At 40.9% G+C, this 17,480-nt stretch overlaps 1 protein-coding gene across 1 annotated transcript; it reads left to right on the forward strand.

Moving 5' to 3' along the window:
* Window positions 1–4,620: 4,620 nt before the first annotated feature.
* LOC139743234 (uncharacterized) lies at window positions 4,621–6,976 on the forward strand. The gene has a single exon (XM_071653727.1). The coding sequence runs from the start codon at window positions 4,699–4,701 to the stop codon at window positions 6,526–6,528; it is 1,830 nt and encodes a 609-aa protein (XP_071509828.1). The 5' UTR covers window positions 4,621–4,698; the 3' UTR covers window positions 6,529–6,976.
* Window positions 6,977–17,480: the final 10,504 nt, after the last annotated feature.

Raw genomic sequence — 17,480 nt, forward strand, 5'->3', positions numbered from 1 at the left:
TTTACTTGGAGTATGTGTCGCCTGACACCAGTTGCTGTAAATATCCTTCGTTTCTACAATTGCCAGCTCGTGGTCATCTCTAAATTTTACGTACGCGTAGCGAAATTTCATGTTGTCGACGTCGTGAAATTGGGCGGAAAGTGAACGGAAAGTGAACGGAAGTGAACGGAAAGTGAACGGAGGGTGAACAAGAAAGAACAGAATATTGACAATTATAAATAAAAGCTTGGTGGTAGACAGTCGATCAAATATGATGATGGTGGATTAGCAGAAAAGACGTAACTGTCATAACTACACAGGCGAGGGAGCACGATGCAGCTGAGCGGGATGATGATGACTGCTGAGTAAGCGGAGGAGCTGCCTGGAGGGCTAGAGCGCGGCGCGGCTGCAGCGATCCACTCAGCAGGGATCCGGAAGCCAAGTTGACAGTTGTATTTGCGCGCCTTCAAAATGAAACGCTGTGATTGGAAGGCTCGCATGAGCTGTTCGCACGTCAAATTTGATGTAGTTCTACAAGACAGACCCCTATTAAGCATTTTGATGTTAGAGTTTTGCAGATTCAAAGGGGGGAGGGGATAAGTTGCCAAATTGCTGACATTACGAATGGAGTTATGACTTACGTACACAATATAGTATGCAATGCAACAATCTTAATAGTTCTGCAATTTATGTTACAATCCTGCATGATAGATTACAGTTTAAACAGATGAGATGCCAGAAAACGGACCTACTTTTCACGGACTCCAACTTAATTGTACACTCCAACCACCCTAATTCTTTGTACCGGAATATTATAGGTGAAATTCCCAACATATTATGAGGATATTATTTTCTACAACTAGACCTGATTAATTGTGTACTGTGTGAGATGCCTACATCCATTTCAGCGTTATACTAGTAGTTGTGCACAGTGTAGGCCTACAGTTTCTGATTTTATGATCCGTGGTTTCTGTCTTGCGCATCTTGGTCTGTCTACTCAGACTATATACGTGGTGGTGCCGTTGTCCGTCAGAGGCCCCCGCTCGATGTCGATGGAAAACAGGTGGCGCCCCGGGAGGCCCCGCCTATTACTTTTACAAGTGATTAGAGTTTTGTTGAAGTATTTTGAATTAAAGATGCAAATATTTCTTTTTTTATTACAAAAAAATTTAAAATCAAGTAATAATACTTATTATCATCATTGATTATTTTATTGGTCAAGCTGAATTATAATAGATATTATTCTTCTTTCTAATACGTGAACGAGGTTCCTATGGGAAATCTGGGCATAGGGCATTATTGCTGACTACGCAGCAGTAATTCATCACAGACTAGACCCACAGTAGTACAGCGCGAGTATGTACCATCGATCAACGCAATCATTGCTTGTCATGCCCGGTATATTGGAAGCGCTGGCTGGACACATTGATTGAAACTTTGAAGATTCTTGAGACTGAAGACCTAGGCTAAAGTCTGCTTGGCTGGCATGGCATGTGTTAATATTATATGGACTATTGCAAGTCTAATGTACTGTAAAAGTCTATTAACAGCTCAATCAAGACCAACGTTGAAGACAGATGCAGGTACGTAGGCCTAACCAGTCACCAGTGCAGTGACCCAGTGTATTCGAACGGGAACGGAACACTTGATCACGTACGTATGTGCATGATGATGTGGAGTATGCCGCAGAGCAGAGCTGTAGTATGCTGCATTGTGTCACTAAATAGGCCTCAAATTAAACGTTAATGACGCTGTAGTGTGCTAGTGACCGAGTAGTAGCTGTAGAACTTCAAACTGTCAGTTAGGATTGGCCCTAACTAACCGTTGCTCGGCGTTGCAATTGAATTGGCCGTTTGTATGTGACAAATACACCCTTCCGAATTCGACATGGATCCAGATAACCCACGCCCGCCTCCGCCCAAACGGAAATACAAGTATTATCTAGAACCAGATAGTGAATGTGATGTTCCAAACACGACTCTCTGGAGAAGATCAGACATAATTTCCAAGTCTCAAATGCAAAGTCGACAAAGTCAAAGAGGTGAACTTGTTGGAGATCAGACAGTGACGTTAGAAATAGAAGCAGACAGGGATCTTGATCTGCATGTTGAAGTGAATGAAGATGATGCAGAACCAGCTCGGGCAGATTCAGCAGGTAGGCTTCCTAATGGTCACGATGGTAAACTACAAGCTTCACAGGACAGCGATGCACTGCGTCCACTGGACCCATCAATGCTGGGAGAGAATGTGAATGTCCGTGTGGATGTTGCTGGATTCATAGCTACAAATGGGGCTGGTGCTGAAAGTGGCTGCATGATGAACAGCAACGTCAAAAGCCAAACTACCGCTACCACTGTGGAATTTGGGCCTGCAACTGATTGGGCTGACACAGAGTCAGAAAAAACTTTGGATTTGTCCCTACAATCACAGCCACAGGTCAGTGACAGTGTAAGTATTGTAAATTAGAAATTGTTTACATTATACATGTAATATGAAGGGATGGTTTGAATGGGGGATTAATATTTTAATTGTTTGCTAGAGTGTAGAATCCAAGACAATCGAAAATGGTGTAGAATCCCTCTGCCCTCTGAAGTACTATTATTATTATAGTGATAGATCATAGGTCCTGCTGTACATCTCCAAGACTGTAAGGAAATAATATTTCAAATACCCGAGATATAGATATCAGAAGACAGAGCAAGATAAAGAAAACAATCGCAAATATATAGTATTAGTACTACAAAAGGGTGTTCCGATTTTATGCACATGAATATTTCATGTAGGTGGTTTCTAATCATCTCACAAAAAGTTTAAACCTGAATCCCCACCTCAACCTAAACTGAACAATGTACGTGTATTGTATGCCATTCTTATAACAAGACCTTCTTCTACATGTACTGTAGATCTTCATCAGTGCATGTAGTTACCTTATTAGCCTTGGGACTCTGCCATATGTTACTCCACTGTGCATGGATGTCAAGTAGGCTGATTCCCTAGAGTAGCCTAGACCAGTGTGTAAAGATTCATTTCTCTCAAAGACAAAGCAAACGGCACACAAGGTAAAATACGTAAATGGATATGTGTACTTTTTGGATACGCTGATGGAGAAACCCTTATCAACAATAAAAATGCCTTGGAAAGTTGATGAATTCATGATTTGACAGTTGCGAATGATTTCCATTGTCATGAACTTGTGTGTTACTGGTACTGTAACACTGTTCAAATGACTTGTGAGCCCCAACTCCGCACAGTCAGTAGTTGGAGCTTTTACAGTATGTAATTTCATTTTTAACCCGTTGAGGACGAATCCTGAGTATACTCGGGCAGGGGTCTATGGGAAATGGGTGTTGTAGCAAAATCAGTCCGTCGTCAACGGGTTAATTATGTCAGCTTTGAATTGACCCTATTTTGCACCAAGATTCACCTCCAAGCAGTGAAAGAGTGCAATAAATTGCATCCATATTAATTTTATACCATCTCTACTTGATACTAATATTGAAACATCCAATTTCTGAACAGGATGATGATGTTCGTCGGATTGATACAGATACTCCTGTGTCAGATGCTGATTCTGCAGACTTCCATGATGACTCAGATGTTGACTGTGCTGACAGCCTCCCTGAATCAGATGCTGATGGCGATGGCAGGAACGACTAACTGGTTGGTTCATGATGTCCATCTTTCAGACAGTGCAGCTTGAACAAGATTCCATGCTTATTATGGTGTCTTAGACAGTTCACAGGCACTTTTACACTGTAGATATCGCGTATGTAGGGCTTATTCAGGCTTTGAGGGAAATAAACTTTGTTGTGCATCTCAATTGGCAAGTATGTAAATTATAGTTACCCATAGAGGCAGAAAAACTTGCCTTCTCTTACTTCCAAGACTCAATTCAATTTCATAATACTGGTTGATTAGTTGGGGAATTGAGAAATAATAATAACAATTTTCTATCCACTGTGGGATCAAGTATAAGAAGCATGATTTATTGCAACGAAATGATATTGTAAGTGCATGTAAGTATTACTCACCTCATGGAACTTCTCAAAGAGTGCATATAATTTATCATGCAGTAACAGTTTCACATATTAATGAGTTGGTTTGGCATACATATCATTTTGTTAATATGTTGGTGAAAAAAAAAGACGCTTTACTAATTCATGATTTTTGATTTGCAAATTGCTGTTATACGGCCGTTTCACCCATAGAGATTTTCTCTCATTGGTCACTCATCAGAAGATGAGTTTTATCGCTTTCAACCAGCCATCGAAGTGTTAGCGGATAACAGTCCCATGAATCCGACGGGGTTGGTCGACTATTTGGTCAGTGTCAGGCATGTCAGGCGGTAATCCCATAAGGCAAGATCATCCAATGAGGATCACGTGCGATATGTTTGACACTGATCGGATACCCCACCAACTGAGTCAGATTCATCAGACTGCGATCTGGAGCACTTTTGGTAGGTGGCCTGAAGGAACAAAGGAGCAATCTTTGACTAGTGACAGATGACAAATATCTCTGTGGAGTGGGATATGGATGGTAATTAATGTGCTCTGAATCTGAAATTGTGGGTCATGAATTTCAGGCTAATTTCACTTCTTTTTCATGTTTGTCGTATCTCCGATTCTCCCTTCAGATTCTTCAGATGACTTTCAACACCTGCTTGGTGAGCTGCCCGATGTAGAACCTCATGCAAGCCAACAGGAAGAAACTGCTGAAATGGCCTGTGAAAGCGAGTGTCATTCCATGGGAAGCAGTAGTCCTCATTCCTCGAACTCAGACTTCATGCAAAATTATGTAAGTGATGAAGCAACTGAAAATGACAGTGGAGACAGTGATGATACTGAAGCTGAATCTGATGAGGACACTGGCAGTTTCACATTCAGTGACTCGCTTAATGAGCCTCTGTTCCAGGGATCACAGCTTTCAAAAGCAGAGGCACTGTTGGCCGTATTATCTTTTGTTATGCAACATTGCTTGTCTGCTATTGCAGTTTCTCACTTATTTCAATTGTTGAATGTTCTGCTTGGTATATGTATCTTCAAGTCGACGACATCTATTTTGAGGAGAATTTTCTGTAATGATGTGGTCCATCTTACCTTTCATTTTTATTGTTTGTTTTGCTATTCCTATGTTCAATCATATAAAACCTTATCTGATGACGAGGTACCATGCCCACACTGTAGCAACCCATGCATTGTTCGAGATTTAAGTAACTGTAATTTCTTTGTAACGGCAAACTTGAAATCCCAAATTAAGGCTCTCTTTGAGAGAAATGACATAGGCGCACATCTGTCATACCGAAATACAAGGCAGAAAGCTAAGCAAAATAATATTGAGGACATATATGATGGTAAATTTTATAAGGAAATGATGGAGCCTGAACAGCCATTACCTGACCCTAATAATTATTCATATTCTTTCAATTCTGATGGCATGCCAATTTTCCAGTCATCTAAATATTCAATATGGCCATTGTATATCATGATCAATGAATTACCCCCTCATCTAAGGAACAAAAACTTGATTTTGGCAGGAGTTTGGTTCGGAAAGAATGAGCCTAAGATGGAGATATTTCTTGAGAAGTTTACAAGTGAGGCTGAAAAGTTGTCGAATGAAGGTGTGTCTTGGAAACAAGGTGATGAAGTGATACTCAGTAAATTTTTTCCAATGTGTTGCTGTGCGGATGCACCAGCTCGATCTGCCATGCAGAACAGCATAAAATTCAATGGGTATAGTGGTTGTGGACTCTGCTACCACCCAGGGAAGAATGTAGACACAGTCGTTAAGTATCCAGTGGATGTTTGTGACTACAGCGACAGAACAGACCAGGAAATGCTGGATGACATGGCCCAGGCAATTGATGAACAAAGGAGTGTGCGAGGAGTGAAAGGACCTAGTCCACTGATCAATTTATCACATTTTAGAATTTGTTGGGGGTTTCCAGCAGACTTCATGCATTGTCTTTTGCTAGGGGTTGTCAGACAACTTGCTGATTTGTGGTTTTCTTCTCCGTCTGTCAGCCAGTTTTACATTGGTTCGCAACGTGCTATTTCAGTCATAAATGAAAGATTAAAATCCATTCAACCTCCTGGAATAGTTGCGAGACCGCCACGTCCTATTTCAGAACGAAAGTTTTGGAAGGCATCGGAATGGCATAATTGGCTTTTATTTTACAGTGTTCCATGTTTATTAGGCATATTGCCCACTTGCTATTTGAATCATTTAATTGTTCTTGTAGAAGCATCATTTCTGCTTTTACAGAAATCAATTTCAATTGAAGATATTAACAGAAGTGATGTTCTTATGTACAACTTTGTTTGTAGGTGCCAGTTACTATATGGTGCAGCTGCCATGACTTTTAATGTCCATACACTCACTCATCTCTCAAAAAGTGTGTACCTCTGGGGACCATTATGGACGCACTCCTGTTTTCCCTTTGAGGCTGCCAATTGGCAAATAAAACGCCACCTTGCAGGAAATCGGGGAATAATTGTGCAAGTTATGGAAAAGTTTCTTCTCTTGCAAGACTTTGCCATCATTTATTGAAGCTCATACCATTTCTCCTCGTATCAAAATTTTCTGCAAAAAAATGCTTAATTGCCAGAGAAAAGTGAATGGTGTAAATCATCATTTTCCTATAACAGAGGTGTTAGGTTCTGGCCAATTGAATCCAGGCTTTGTACAGAAGAAGAAAGAGTAGCATTTCAGGATGTAGGTCTTGTAGTAAATAATGATGAATCTGTCCCTGTCTATGACAGAATGCAAAAGAATGGTATGCTGTTTGCTACAGCAAGATATAGGGCTGACACTATTACGAGAAATAACAGGCTCATTGCTTTCAGTGGTGGCAAGGTTGGTGAACTCCTTGATATATTTGTTATAGAGAACCACTATGTAATGACTGTCAGGTGGTTGTTGCTTCAAGAGGTGCACTCTTTTATGGATGATGAGTCCGATTCAAAGCTGTCACACATCAAATGCTGCAATGGTTATGCACCCCGGTGTAGCAGCAGTTCGTGCGGAGGAGGCAGAATGTAATTGTGTAGCCATGAAGATTGGGGATGAGGGATATGTTGGAATCTTTCCAAACTATGTTTCTGTCAACTAGAAGACTAGCTACAATGGACCTTACAGGAAGGTCATTGTGTCATGACGTTACATAAACTGTAGTACATACATTTTATTTTAATGAGTCAACATAAACAAAATACTTGGTCATGTACATTCATTTGCTATTATGAATACGTGAAACAGAATGTTGAGCTTCTCCTCAGCCTGGGAAGAAGCTTTGAACTTACTGGGACTTTAACCCTTCAGCTATTGGTTTCCTTCCAGAGGTATTTTATGTACTCCAAGTGTGAGCTGTGACACATAGGTACAATTTAATGTTGTTCTTGTGATAACATTTTAAAGAAATGGTTCGGATAAGATGAAACGTGGCTTTCATGCTTGGTACAATGTACCTGTATGTATGCAAATACAGTCAACCTTGCTTAAGTCAACCTTGCATAAGTCAAATAATCAAAGATCGTTTCAATTAATCTCCTCTTTGTATTGGATTGATTTAATCCCTCAACTCAAATGTGAAGTATGTCAATGCTATTTCTTCAGTCCAAATAGATTTGCATTATGCAAGGTTGACTGTAATCCAAACAATTATATATGAGGTATGAACTTCAGGGCTAGACAAAGTTTTTTTTTTTTTATGCATATACATAACATTTTTTATTATTATGTACCTTTGAAACAGAACAACGTGCCAACTCTGTACTTGAAATGTACTGTATATTGTAGTTCCAGAATACTGGTTGCACTGCATGTATGTGAAATGACTTTATTCCAAAGAGACCTTAGTGACATTTTGTTATTTTTTGTTGTTTAAGATACAGTAAAGGAGAGCTTGTCAGCATATTTAAAGTATGATGGCATGAAATAACAAAGTAATAACCTATTAGATACATGCATTTTCCATTTGAATATGCCTTTCTGTCAGTTTGACCTTGAGCAAAACTGTAAAGTCACCTTCTAGATGGTTACTGTAAAAGTGGATATTTTTCGTGCGACTAATTTTTTTACGCGCTCAGCCTGGTAAGAAGAGTTTCACATGTTTTTAATTCTGTGGAATCAAGACAGTAAGTACAGGAACATATGACAAGCAAAAATATTCCTGTGCTTTACATTTCCATGCTAATTTCTGGTTAAGCAAAAATGCACAAAAATGCTAACACCGCGAAATCCCCACTTTTACAGTAATTCCCATGTTGTTTGATGCTGCTGTAATAAGATGAGTGTTACCCTTTGCATGAAAATCAAATGCAGCTTTGCAATGAATAGAGGAGTTAAGTCTTTCGTGACATTTTTTTTTTTCATACAAATGTACACCAGGTGCATGCAGTAACTGGCAGGCCACCCCCCCCCCCCCCAAAAAAAAAAGGAGGGGGGAAGGGCCTTACCCCATTGAGCCATTGAAAATTAATGACTCTTCAGACAAAACAGCTTGCCCCTGCAGTCAGACCAAGTGGGTTTGTAGAGCCCTACCTTGTTGCCCACAATTATCATGACCTTGCGAGGACTGATTTTAAGTATTTCCCAGGCAGAGCATACGACATACAAACATGGATCAAGTTCATTTCTCTGCAGGTGAATTGATGATTATGTAAGTACATGTATCATGGTACATTGTATATTAAGTAATGATACAAGTTACACAACTAGTGAAGATGAAAGGTAACACAAAGTCTTTGGTAGCAGTAAGGAAATAAAGGATATGTATTTTTTGATATCTTATTATATTCATTTTTATGCCAAGGGAGAAACCCAAAAATGTTTCTCCGAATGTTTGCTCTATTTTTTTGAGATACAAGTATATTTTCCATATTGAATAATATGCGGGCAGTGAGATACTTCAATCCTTAATGTCTTATATGTATCAGGATCCTGCCCGACAATATTCTGATAATCATTGGATTTTCTGCTTGTTGATATTTTCTAAAAGAATGACTTTAACACATGTGGCCCTATCTTCATTATAAAAATCTTTATAATAAGATGGAACTAAGCAGGTCAACAACCATAAAACCCCCTTCTATAGTGTCAATCTTGACATGGACAGCTCTTCTTCTTCCAAGAAGAAAACTCATACACCTCCAGTGTTCAAGCATGTTGTGCCAAAAATTCATGAAACCCTCCAAACACTTTGTATTACCATACATCTTGAGGTGGATGCCAGGGTACTTGTATTTCTTTTTCTTTCTTTCTTTTTTTGTAGAAGATTGTTCTTCTTGCCTAACAAGTTCAGTTGATGTAGAAGGATGTTTATACAAGAATATAAGAAGAAATGTCCATGATTATTTGACTGGAATGTGTTCATGTATTCGAGCACAATGAAATAACTAAGAAATTTATCACATGAATGAAAAACAAAGAGCATGCATGTGTTTCTCTCCTGTTCATGGGCTATGCTATGATTATGTTCTATACAATTGTGTGTTCTATTGTAAGTCTGTTGGATCAGTGCACAGTCTGATGCTTTTAGGAGATATCACATTATCTATGGTGTCCATCAGGACCATAGGAAATCCTACTGGAATAAACTGGGACAGACACATTTAAATATCTAAATGGTATACATGTAACTGAAACCAATTTCAATGAACTGGTATCTACTGGGAACAAGAATCTAACTGGTATCTAACTGGGACCAGTATGAATGAATTGGTACACCCTTTACTGTGTCTATAATAGGAATCCAAACTGGTTTGAACTGGGACAAACACAAAATAAAATCTAACGGGATTCATTTAACTGGAACCAATAAGAATGAACTGGTATCTACTGGGACCAATAGGAATCCAACTGGTATCTAACTGGCACCAATATGAGTGTAACTGGTATCAACTGGGACAGTACATTGCAACTGGTATCAACTGGGAGACCAGTACATTGCAACTGGTATCAACTGGGACCAGTACATTGCAACTGGTATCAACTGGAACCAGTAAGACTTTAACTGGTACAAGTATGAGCTACTGGTACTGGTTTTTTCAACTGGGAAATTGGAATTCTGACTGAATTAACTGGTACCAGTGTTGAAACCAATAGAGACCAGTTAAAGACCAATTAGAACCAATAGAGACCAGTTGAAAATGTGTACTGGTTTTAACTGGTTTTTCGACCTGGGCATTGCTCGGACCCTTGCCATGGCGTGAGCCGTAGTATTCATGGCGGAACTCCACTCCATAGTCGGAATTGGCATATGACAGGTCGAGGAATGGACCTTTTGATTTGTAATTGTATCCCACATCCATCGGAACAATCTAACAACTTGGGTGATGGCTTCGGGACCCAGTGTCTTCTTCAGGTGGTCATGGCAATGGTTGTAAAAGTGCGTACCGCATGGCCATAAGCTACCCACCAAGCTCGTCTTCTCGGTGAGCCTGTAGTAGCCCAGCCCCTCCTGTACATTGGTCGCAGTCACCAATGTCCCCTCCGTCAGTAGCATCATCTTGCTCACTATTTTGTCTATTTAACGTTGCAATATACCTCAAAAACGTTGTCACACCCTCTCCTTATCACTGCCATGCGACAAAACTGGGCACCCCCTTACTTCTTCCTGAGCTCACAAGAGGTGATACACTGATGGCGTATCACCTAATAAAGATTGTGACAATCACAAGAGGTGATACGCTGATGGTTTATCACCTAACTAAGACTAAGTCTAAGCTACCCACCAAGCTCGTCTTCTCGGTGAGCCTGTAGTAGCGCAGCCCCTCCTGTACATTGGTCGCAGTCACCAATGTCCCCTCCGTCAGTAGCATCATCTTGCTCACTATCTTGTCGTATTTAACGTTGGAATATACCTCAAAAACGTTGTCACACCCTCTCCTTATTACTGTCATCCGACAAAACTGGGCACCCCCTTACTTCTTCCTGAGCTCCGCCCTCTCCACAACCTTCATCTGTTTCGTTACACGAGCACTCATCTAAAATACAAGACAAATATCATAAACATAATCAATAGCAAGCCTCTATAGTACTATGCCGAACCTTACGTGTCGTTTGTTGGGCATGTACTGTATGTACACTACGCAATTTTTCATGCCAATCATACTTTCATCCACACTGATGTGCTCAAAGGGCAGGTAATGCTTCTTGAAGGCCTGATAGAGTCTGTCCAGAATAGGCCTCACCTTTTGCCAGGGGTCATACCCCTCTTCGTTCCTGTCCATCTCCTTTGTTTTGTCACTGACATGCAGCATGCGTGAAATCAGGACAAACCGCCAGCATGGCCGAAGTATGGTGTTGTGTCATAGACCGGCTTTCACGTGTTTGACAGTCGTCAATATAGTCTTCATCGCGGTCTTTATGTAAGTCTTGTGTTACAAGTTTTGATCCAGATTTTGTTTTAAAACTGTAAATAAATTCAGCTTATTCAGTTATATCCTACATGAGAGTGAAAGTGTAGTGGTTTTACCATCCCACGTGAAAGCCGGACTACGACAGTTGCTTGACTTTTTTTCCTGGAGCAGTAAGTGTCTAGCCTCTTGTCACGAGGCCCATATTGATGCACAATCCAAGGTATTTTCTTAGTTGGGTCACATTGATACCCCCTTCAGGCCATTTCCTGAACGGAGAGTGAGTATGATCACGGATCCACTCTGCTACTGTCTGATCAGTCATGAACTACTCTGCATATCTCTTGGTTTCTCTCACGATGCGCACCAGCATATCATTATAGAACAATAGTTCTTTGTATTTTACTGGGTCGGAATTTCTGGCTGGCACTTGCCTTGGCCCCTGTTTCCTAGCCGTGAAAGCAGGACAAGAATTGGCATCAGGCGGTGTCTCCGGCGGTGTCACTCGGGTCCAGCCTTGCTACGGCTGCCCTGGCTGGGCAGACTGCCCGTTGCGTACTGCTGGCGCTGGGTGAGTGTCGGCTGTAGCTGTGTCAACTGCTGCATCACTATCCAGCTCCAACAAGTCTGATTCTGACCTTTTAAACTCTCCCCCTGAAGAGTCTGCATCCATGTCAGATATCCCGTGGCTGTCGTCATTCAATTGAAATTGTTCAAACAATCCTGGTCGCTGTCGATCAAAAGACGTCAATCTCAAATGCAAATAAACAGCACTCAAAAGAGACAAAAGAAACATGTTTTTTCATTGGTCAAGACGTCGGAGGGTATTCATATTATGTTTTATTCAAAGGTATATATATCAGCCACTCACTGGTCGGTTTACAACTCGCTACGTTTATGCGCACGGGCCAAACCTGTCAATCAAAAACAGGGCCGATTAGATCGGCTGAAGCACGGCCACTACGTCTGAAGGGCTGATGAGATAGGCCCTTGACAGATATAGGGTTAACCCTTTACCATCCATGTAGCTACTACTATATACACTATGACCAAAGTACATTTTAGATTTGAAGCCCTCGGGCATAAACACTGATTCTGCCTCCGCCACAAAGTGGTGCCGGAGGCATTATGTTTTTGGGTTGTCCGTCCTTCCATCCGTCCGTCCTTCCGTAATAAATTTTGTGGATAGCGTAACTAAAAAGCTTTTTGAGGTGTCTTAATGAAACTTGCCACGTATGTGTATGGGGATGAAATTGTGCCTATCAACATGTGGGTTCACATGCTCAAGGTCAAAGGTCAAAAGGTCAAGGTCAAATACTTAAAATTTCACTATTTCCCCCATATCTATGCAATACCAGAAGGTGTTTTCTTGAAACTTTGTGTATATACATGTATTACCCAATTAAGATTTTTGGTGAAAGTTTAGGGTCATGAGGTCAAAGGTCAAAATGTCAAGTAAAAATGTTAATATTTCACTTTTCTCTCCACATCTTGGAGTTTGTTCAAGGTATCTTCATGGAACACATAATGTATGCATGTGCTGACTGGCAGTGATTATCTAGGGAATTTAGGGTACATTGGGTCAAAGGTCAAGGGTTACACGTCACAATTTTACTATTTGCCTCATATTTATGCAATGCCAGCAGGATTTTTTTTTTTAAATTTTGGTGTATGCATAGTATAACCGAATACAGATTCTCTGGGAAGCTTTTTTTTTTTTTTTTTTTTTTTGCCGAAAAGGTCAAGGAAGGTAAACATTCAACACATTTGTGACAAACATGTCATTTTAATATTTTGCCAGTTTTGTAAAAATGTAATCACACATTGTCCACATGTATAATAGACCTATTAGGAGAATCTTGCATTATGGCAGAGGCATACCAGTCACCATAGCGACATTGTCTAGTCATGCTACTGCAATGAGTCCGATATCATTTGAAAGCTTAGACTTAATTTTTTTTTTTGGTCATGTTATGAATTTGAGTTCAAGGTCATTACATGGTTAAAAGTTGATTTAAAAGTTTATATAATTCAATAAAAAACATAAGAGATGATGCTTTTCATGACATTGACATCAGTTTTCACCCATTACCTCATCCAAATGCTGCAAAATCAATCACAAGCCACTTCACTCGACATTCACATATAAATTCACATAAAGTCACCATTTTTTGTATAAAATGTATGCATTTACAAAGGAAATATCTATCACATGAAAGGAATAATGTTTTCCACCACTTTGTTTTCTATAACACATCAATGTACTTATGTAGCAATTATCAGAAAGATCTACTCCACGCATGTTCTGATTATAGTTTTGCAACTCGGGTTGTTGTACTTCTCGTGCCTCCCATTTCTCAGCCACTTTGACACGATGCTGCACATTGCAAACATTTTGAGGCTAGCGCCAATGTATTATTGACATGACTAACTTCTTGTCTTTCCACTGGACACAAAGGATTTCATTCATTCATTTCCACTGCATGTCCCCCTCTCTGCATGTTTCACCCACTCTTTACCAGTGTCTTGTCATGAGGGAAATGTTTTCGATTTGGTAGTATTGTTCTTGTAACAAAAGTTCTCAATTTGTATCTTTCGGTAGCTAGACACTGGTGTAAAAATTATCTATAAACGTGATGTCCTTGCCTAAGATACTCCTCCAATATGCTTTCATCCAGAGATGGGTGAAAGATCACGGACACATATTTCTGTGGTGGTGTAACTATCCACAAATACCTTGTTTTTAGTGTTGGGATGGATGGAATCTTCCTCCCTGTCAAGTTGTACCCTGATTTTTGACAACAACTCCCTCCACGTAGCACTTTTTTTCGCAAGGTGATTTACACCACCCTCTGTGTGGTAATGCATCAGTTACCACGGCTTTATGCTCATTATCTCTTTTTTTTTTCTGTGAAATAAGCATCCACCTCCAAGGTATATTAAAACTGCGAAGTGACGATTATGTGAACTCATGCAAGGGTAGCACCTGCATGACAGTCATATAATAGCACATCCAATATGTTGGGAAATACAGTACTAAGTCCTTGTACTCATCCTTGCAAAACTCTTGGATCTTCTTGAAGAGATACTGCTTCCTTTCTGCATCCAGATCCTTGGGCCGGATCTCGGGCGGTAAAATAATTGGTAGTGGTGATTGGACAAACTCCTCTCTATCTACTCTTTCTTTGAGAAAGATCTTACCTGATGTTGATCATTAAAGCGAAAATGCTTGTATGACTTAACAGTTGTGTGCTGACAAATAGCTGCTCCAATCATATACGCTGGAACAAAGACCTCACCTTTTTCATTGCCTACTTGCTGGGGAATGTTGATCTCTTTCTGTGTTGAGGAAGAGACAACATCTGCGATCTCCTAAAGAGATGGCATGTGTGTTTGACAGTATACCTTCTTCACCAGCCCAGAGCACCAGTCTGGAGCAAAGTTTGTGTGCCTCACCAATAAGAAAGACAAAGACACAAACTTGTGTAGTCCACTGTGTACACACTGTGACAGATACTGGAGCATAGCATTGTTCTTATTTTACCCTACAGTTGTCAGCATGTGAATGTACATGCTGCTCCTCTACCTTGTAATGAGCAAAGAAGTGGTGCAAGTAGCTTATCACTACGTTTGGCCCCTTACCACAGGCAGCGCACTCATCAGCCAAGTAGTTTACCTGTTCAAGTAGGCGTCGATCAGATCAAGCAATACCAAATATTTTGCATTTCTTTGGTGTTTGGAAATACATGGGACCGGGCTAATGGGGATTTGATGGGTAATGCATCTGCTGGGCATAATCAAAACTATAATGGAAGGATATCGGTCTGGATGCAAGTGATGATTGTCCAAGCTTGGAGATGTTGTATTCCTCAGCAGCTTCCTTGGTTGTTCTGTATGAGGCATTGCATTTTTTTTGTTTTTTTTTATTCCGTTTCCTCTGCACTGCATCTAAGTGGTCTTCTCACTTGTGGGCCTTTGATTTTTCTGAGTCATAATAATCTTCCATCAGCTACAGTATGCATGATAGATGTTCATAATTATCAAACACAAAAGTAACTTTGATATTCATTTTTTGTGAGGTAGGTTTGCCATAGCGCTGCACCAATTTCTTCAGTTGTGCCTGCACCAGTTCGATTGGATTGAAGTCTGGACTTTCAGATGGTGTTCTCCACCAGTTTATTCCGTTGGTCTTGCATGCACAACTGCTCTCTGCGAGGTGTGTTTATGGTCATCTATGGATGCAGTCCTCTGGATCTGTGAGAAAGGTAGGTTTGCCATAGTGCTGCACTCATTTCTTCAGTTGTGCCCACACCAATTCGATGGGGTTAAGGTCTGGACTTTCAGGTGGTGTTCTCCACCAGTTTATTCTGTTGGTCTTGCATGCACAACTGTGCTCTCTGCTAGGTATGTTTATGGTCATCTATGGATGCAGTCTTCTGGATCTGTGAGAAAGGTAGGTTTGCCGTAGCGCTGCACTCATTTCTTCAGTTGTGCCCACACCAATTCGATGGGGTTAAGGTCTGGACTTTCAGGTGGTGTTCTCCACCAGTTTATTCTGTTGGTCTTGCATGCGCAACTGTGCTCTTTGCGAGGTGTGTTTATGGTCATCTATGAATGCAGTCCTCTGGATCAGTGAGAAAGGTAGGTTTGCCATAGTGCTGCACCCATTTCTTCAGTTGTGCCCGCACCAATTCGATGGGGTTAAGGTCTGGACTTTTAGGTGGTGTTCTCCACCAGTTTATTCCGTTGGTCTTGCATGCACAACTGTGCTCTCTGCGAGTAATGTTTAGGGTCATCTATGGATGCAGTCCTCTGGATCTGTGAGAAAGGTAGGTTTGCCGTAGCACTGCACCCATTTCTTCAGTTGTGCCCACACCAATTCGATGGGGTTAAGGTCTGGACTTTCAGGTGGTGTTCTCCACCAGTTTATTCTGTTGGTCTTGCATGCACAACTGTGCTCTCTGCGAGTAATGTTTAGGGTCATCTATGGATGCAGTCCTCTGGATCTGTGAGCAAGGTAGGTTTGCCACCATGCTGCACCTATTTCTTCAGGTGTGCTCACACCATGTCAATAGGGTTCAAGTCTGGACTCTCAGGTGGTGTTTCCACCAGTTTATTCCGTTGGTCTTGCATGCACAACTGTGCTCTTCGCGAGGTATGTTTGGGGTCATTATCTTGCTAGAAATGGTGTCCAGCAGGATACGTAGCCTCGATGAATGGCTTTAGAGTTCCTATGAGGATTTCCTCGCAGTAGAACTGGGCATCCATGTTTCCCTTGAACACCAGGAATTTGCTAGCTTCTCTTCTTGAGATACCTGCCCAAATGTCTAGTTTGGCAGAAACACCTTTCCCAAGGTGAGCAAAGTAGGACACAAAGTCACATCCAGTGCAGATGTACAGTACTTGAAGGCACTCCGTGACATTGGTGTTTTTGCTTACCAACTAAGCTAAATCTGACTATTAAAACTGCTGATTGCAACGCACAAACATGAAAATATTTTACATCTTCAAGTCTGCACTGAAATTGCACAATTTCTTCTTTTTCAAGTTAATTAAGTGGAAAAGAAATCATACCAAAATCTCAGTCTATTGATCAGAACTTTGCACGAGGCATGGGATGTGGATTTACTTTGGTGTACAGAATGTATGTATTTATAATTGCTTTTTGAATGAATCTAAATGCTACCTTCACAGTCCAGCGACGAGTTGCTCTCTCTACTTCATACTCGTACACTCTCTGATCAGCTAGATCAACACCGATCTTGGTATGATTGTACAGAAACATAAGTTGTGGTTTTGAGCTGTCATTTTTCTTGCTGTTGGGACCGCATCTCCATTTTCATTGACCCATTTGGCTGTTGCAGTTGTCAAAAGAAGCACAACTCCTGGTTACCTCTGTGACTGCTTTTGCCGAAATGAAAGGGCAAGAAGGGGCCCCTTCCTCGAAGCAGAAGTCATTCCAACACCATTGCGGGCATCTTTGACGGATGAAGGGATCCCATGTCGTCTGTTCTGCCTCACCGTCCCTGTGACCTGAATTTGTCTTTCATACAGTTCTTCAACAAGAGGCACATTGGTTTAAAAATTGTCCATAGCGATGTGCCACTGGACCTTCCCCCAAAACCAACTAGACCCTCGTCTATG

The sequence above is a fragment of the Diadema antillarum genome, unplaced genomic scaffold (assembly GCF_040938485.1).
Source record: "Diadema antillarum isolate AM-2024a unplaced genomic scaffold, OU_Dant_1.0 seq00001060_RagTag, whole genome shotgun sequence".
Lineage (NCBI taxonomy): Eukaryota > Metazoa > Echinodermata > Echinoidea > Diadematoida > Diadematidae > Diadema > Diadema antillarum.

Coding starts and splice junctions, on each gene's coding strand:
- LOC139743234 (XM_071653727.1), top strand. CDS start 4,699: ATGGCCTGTGAAAGCGAGTGTCATTCCATGGGAAGCAGTAGTCCTCAT.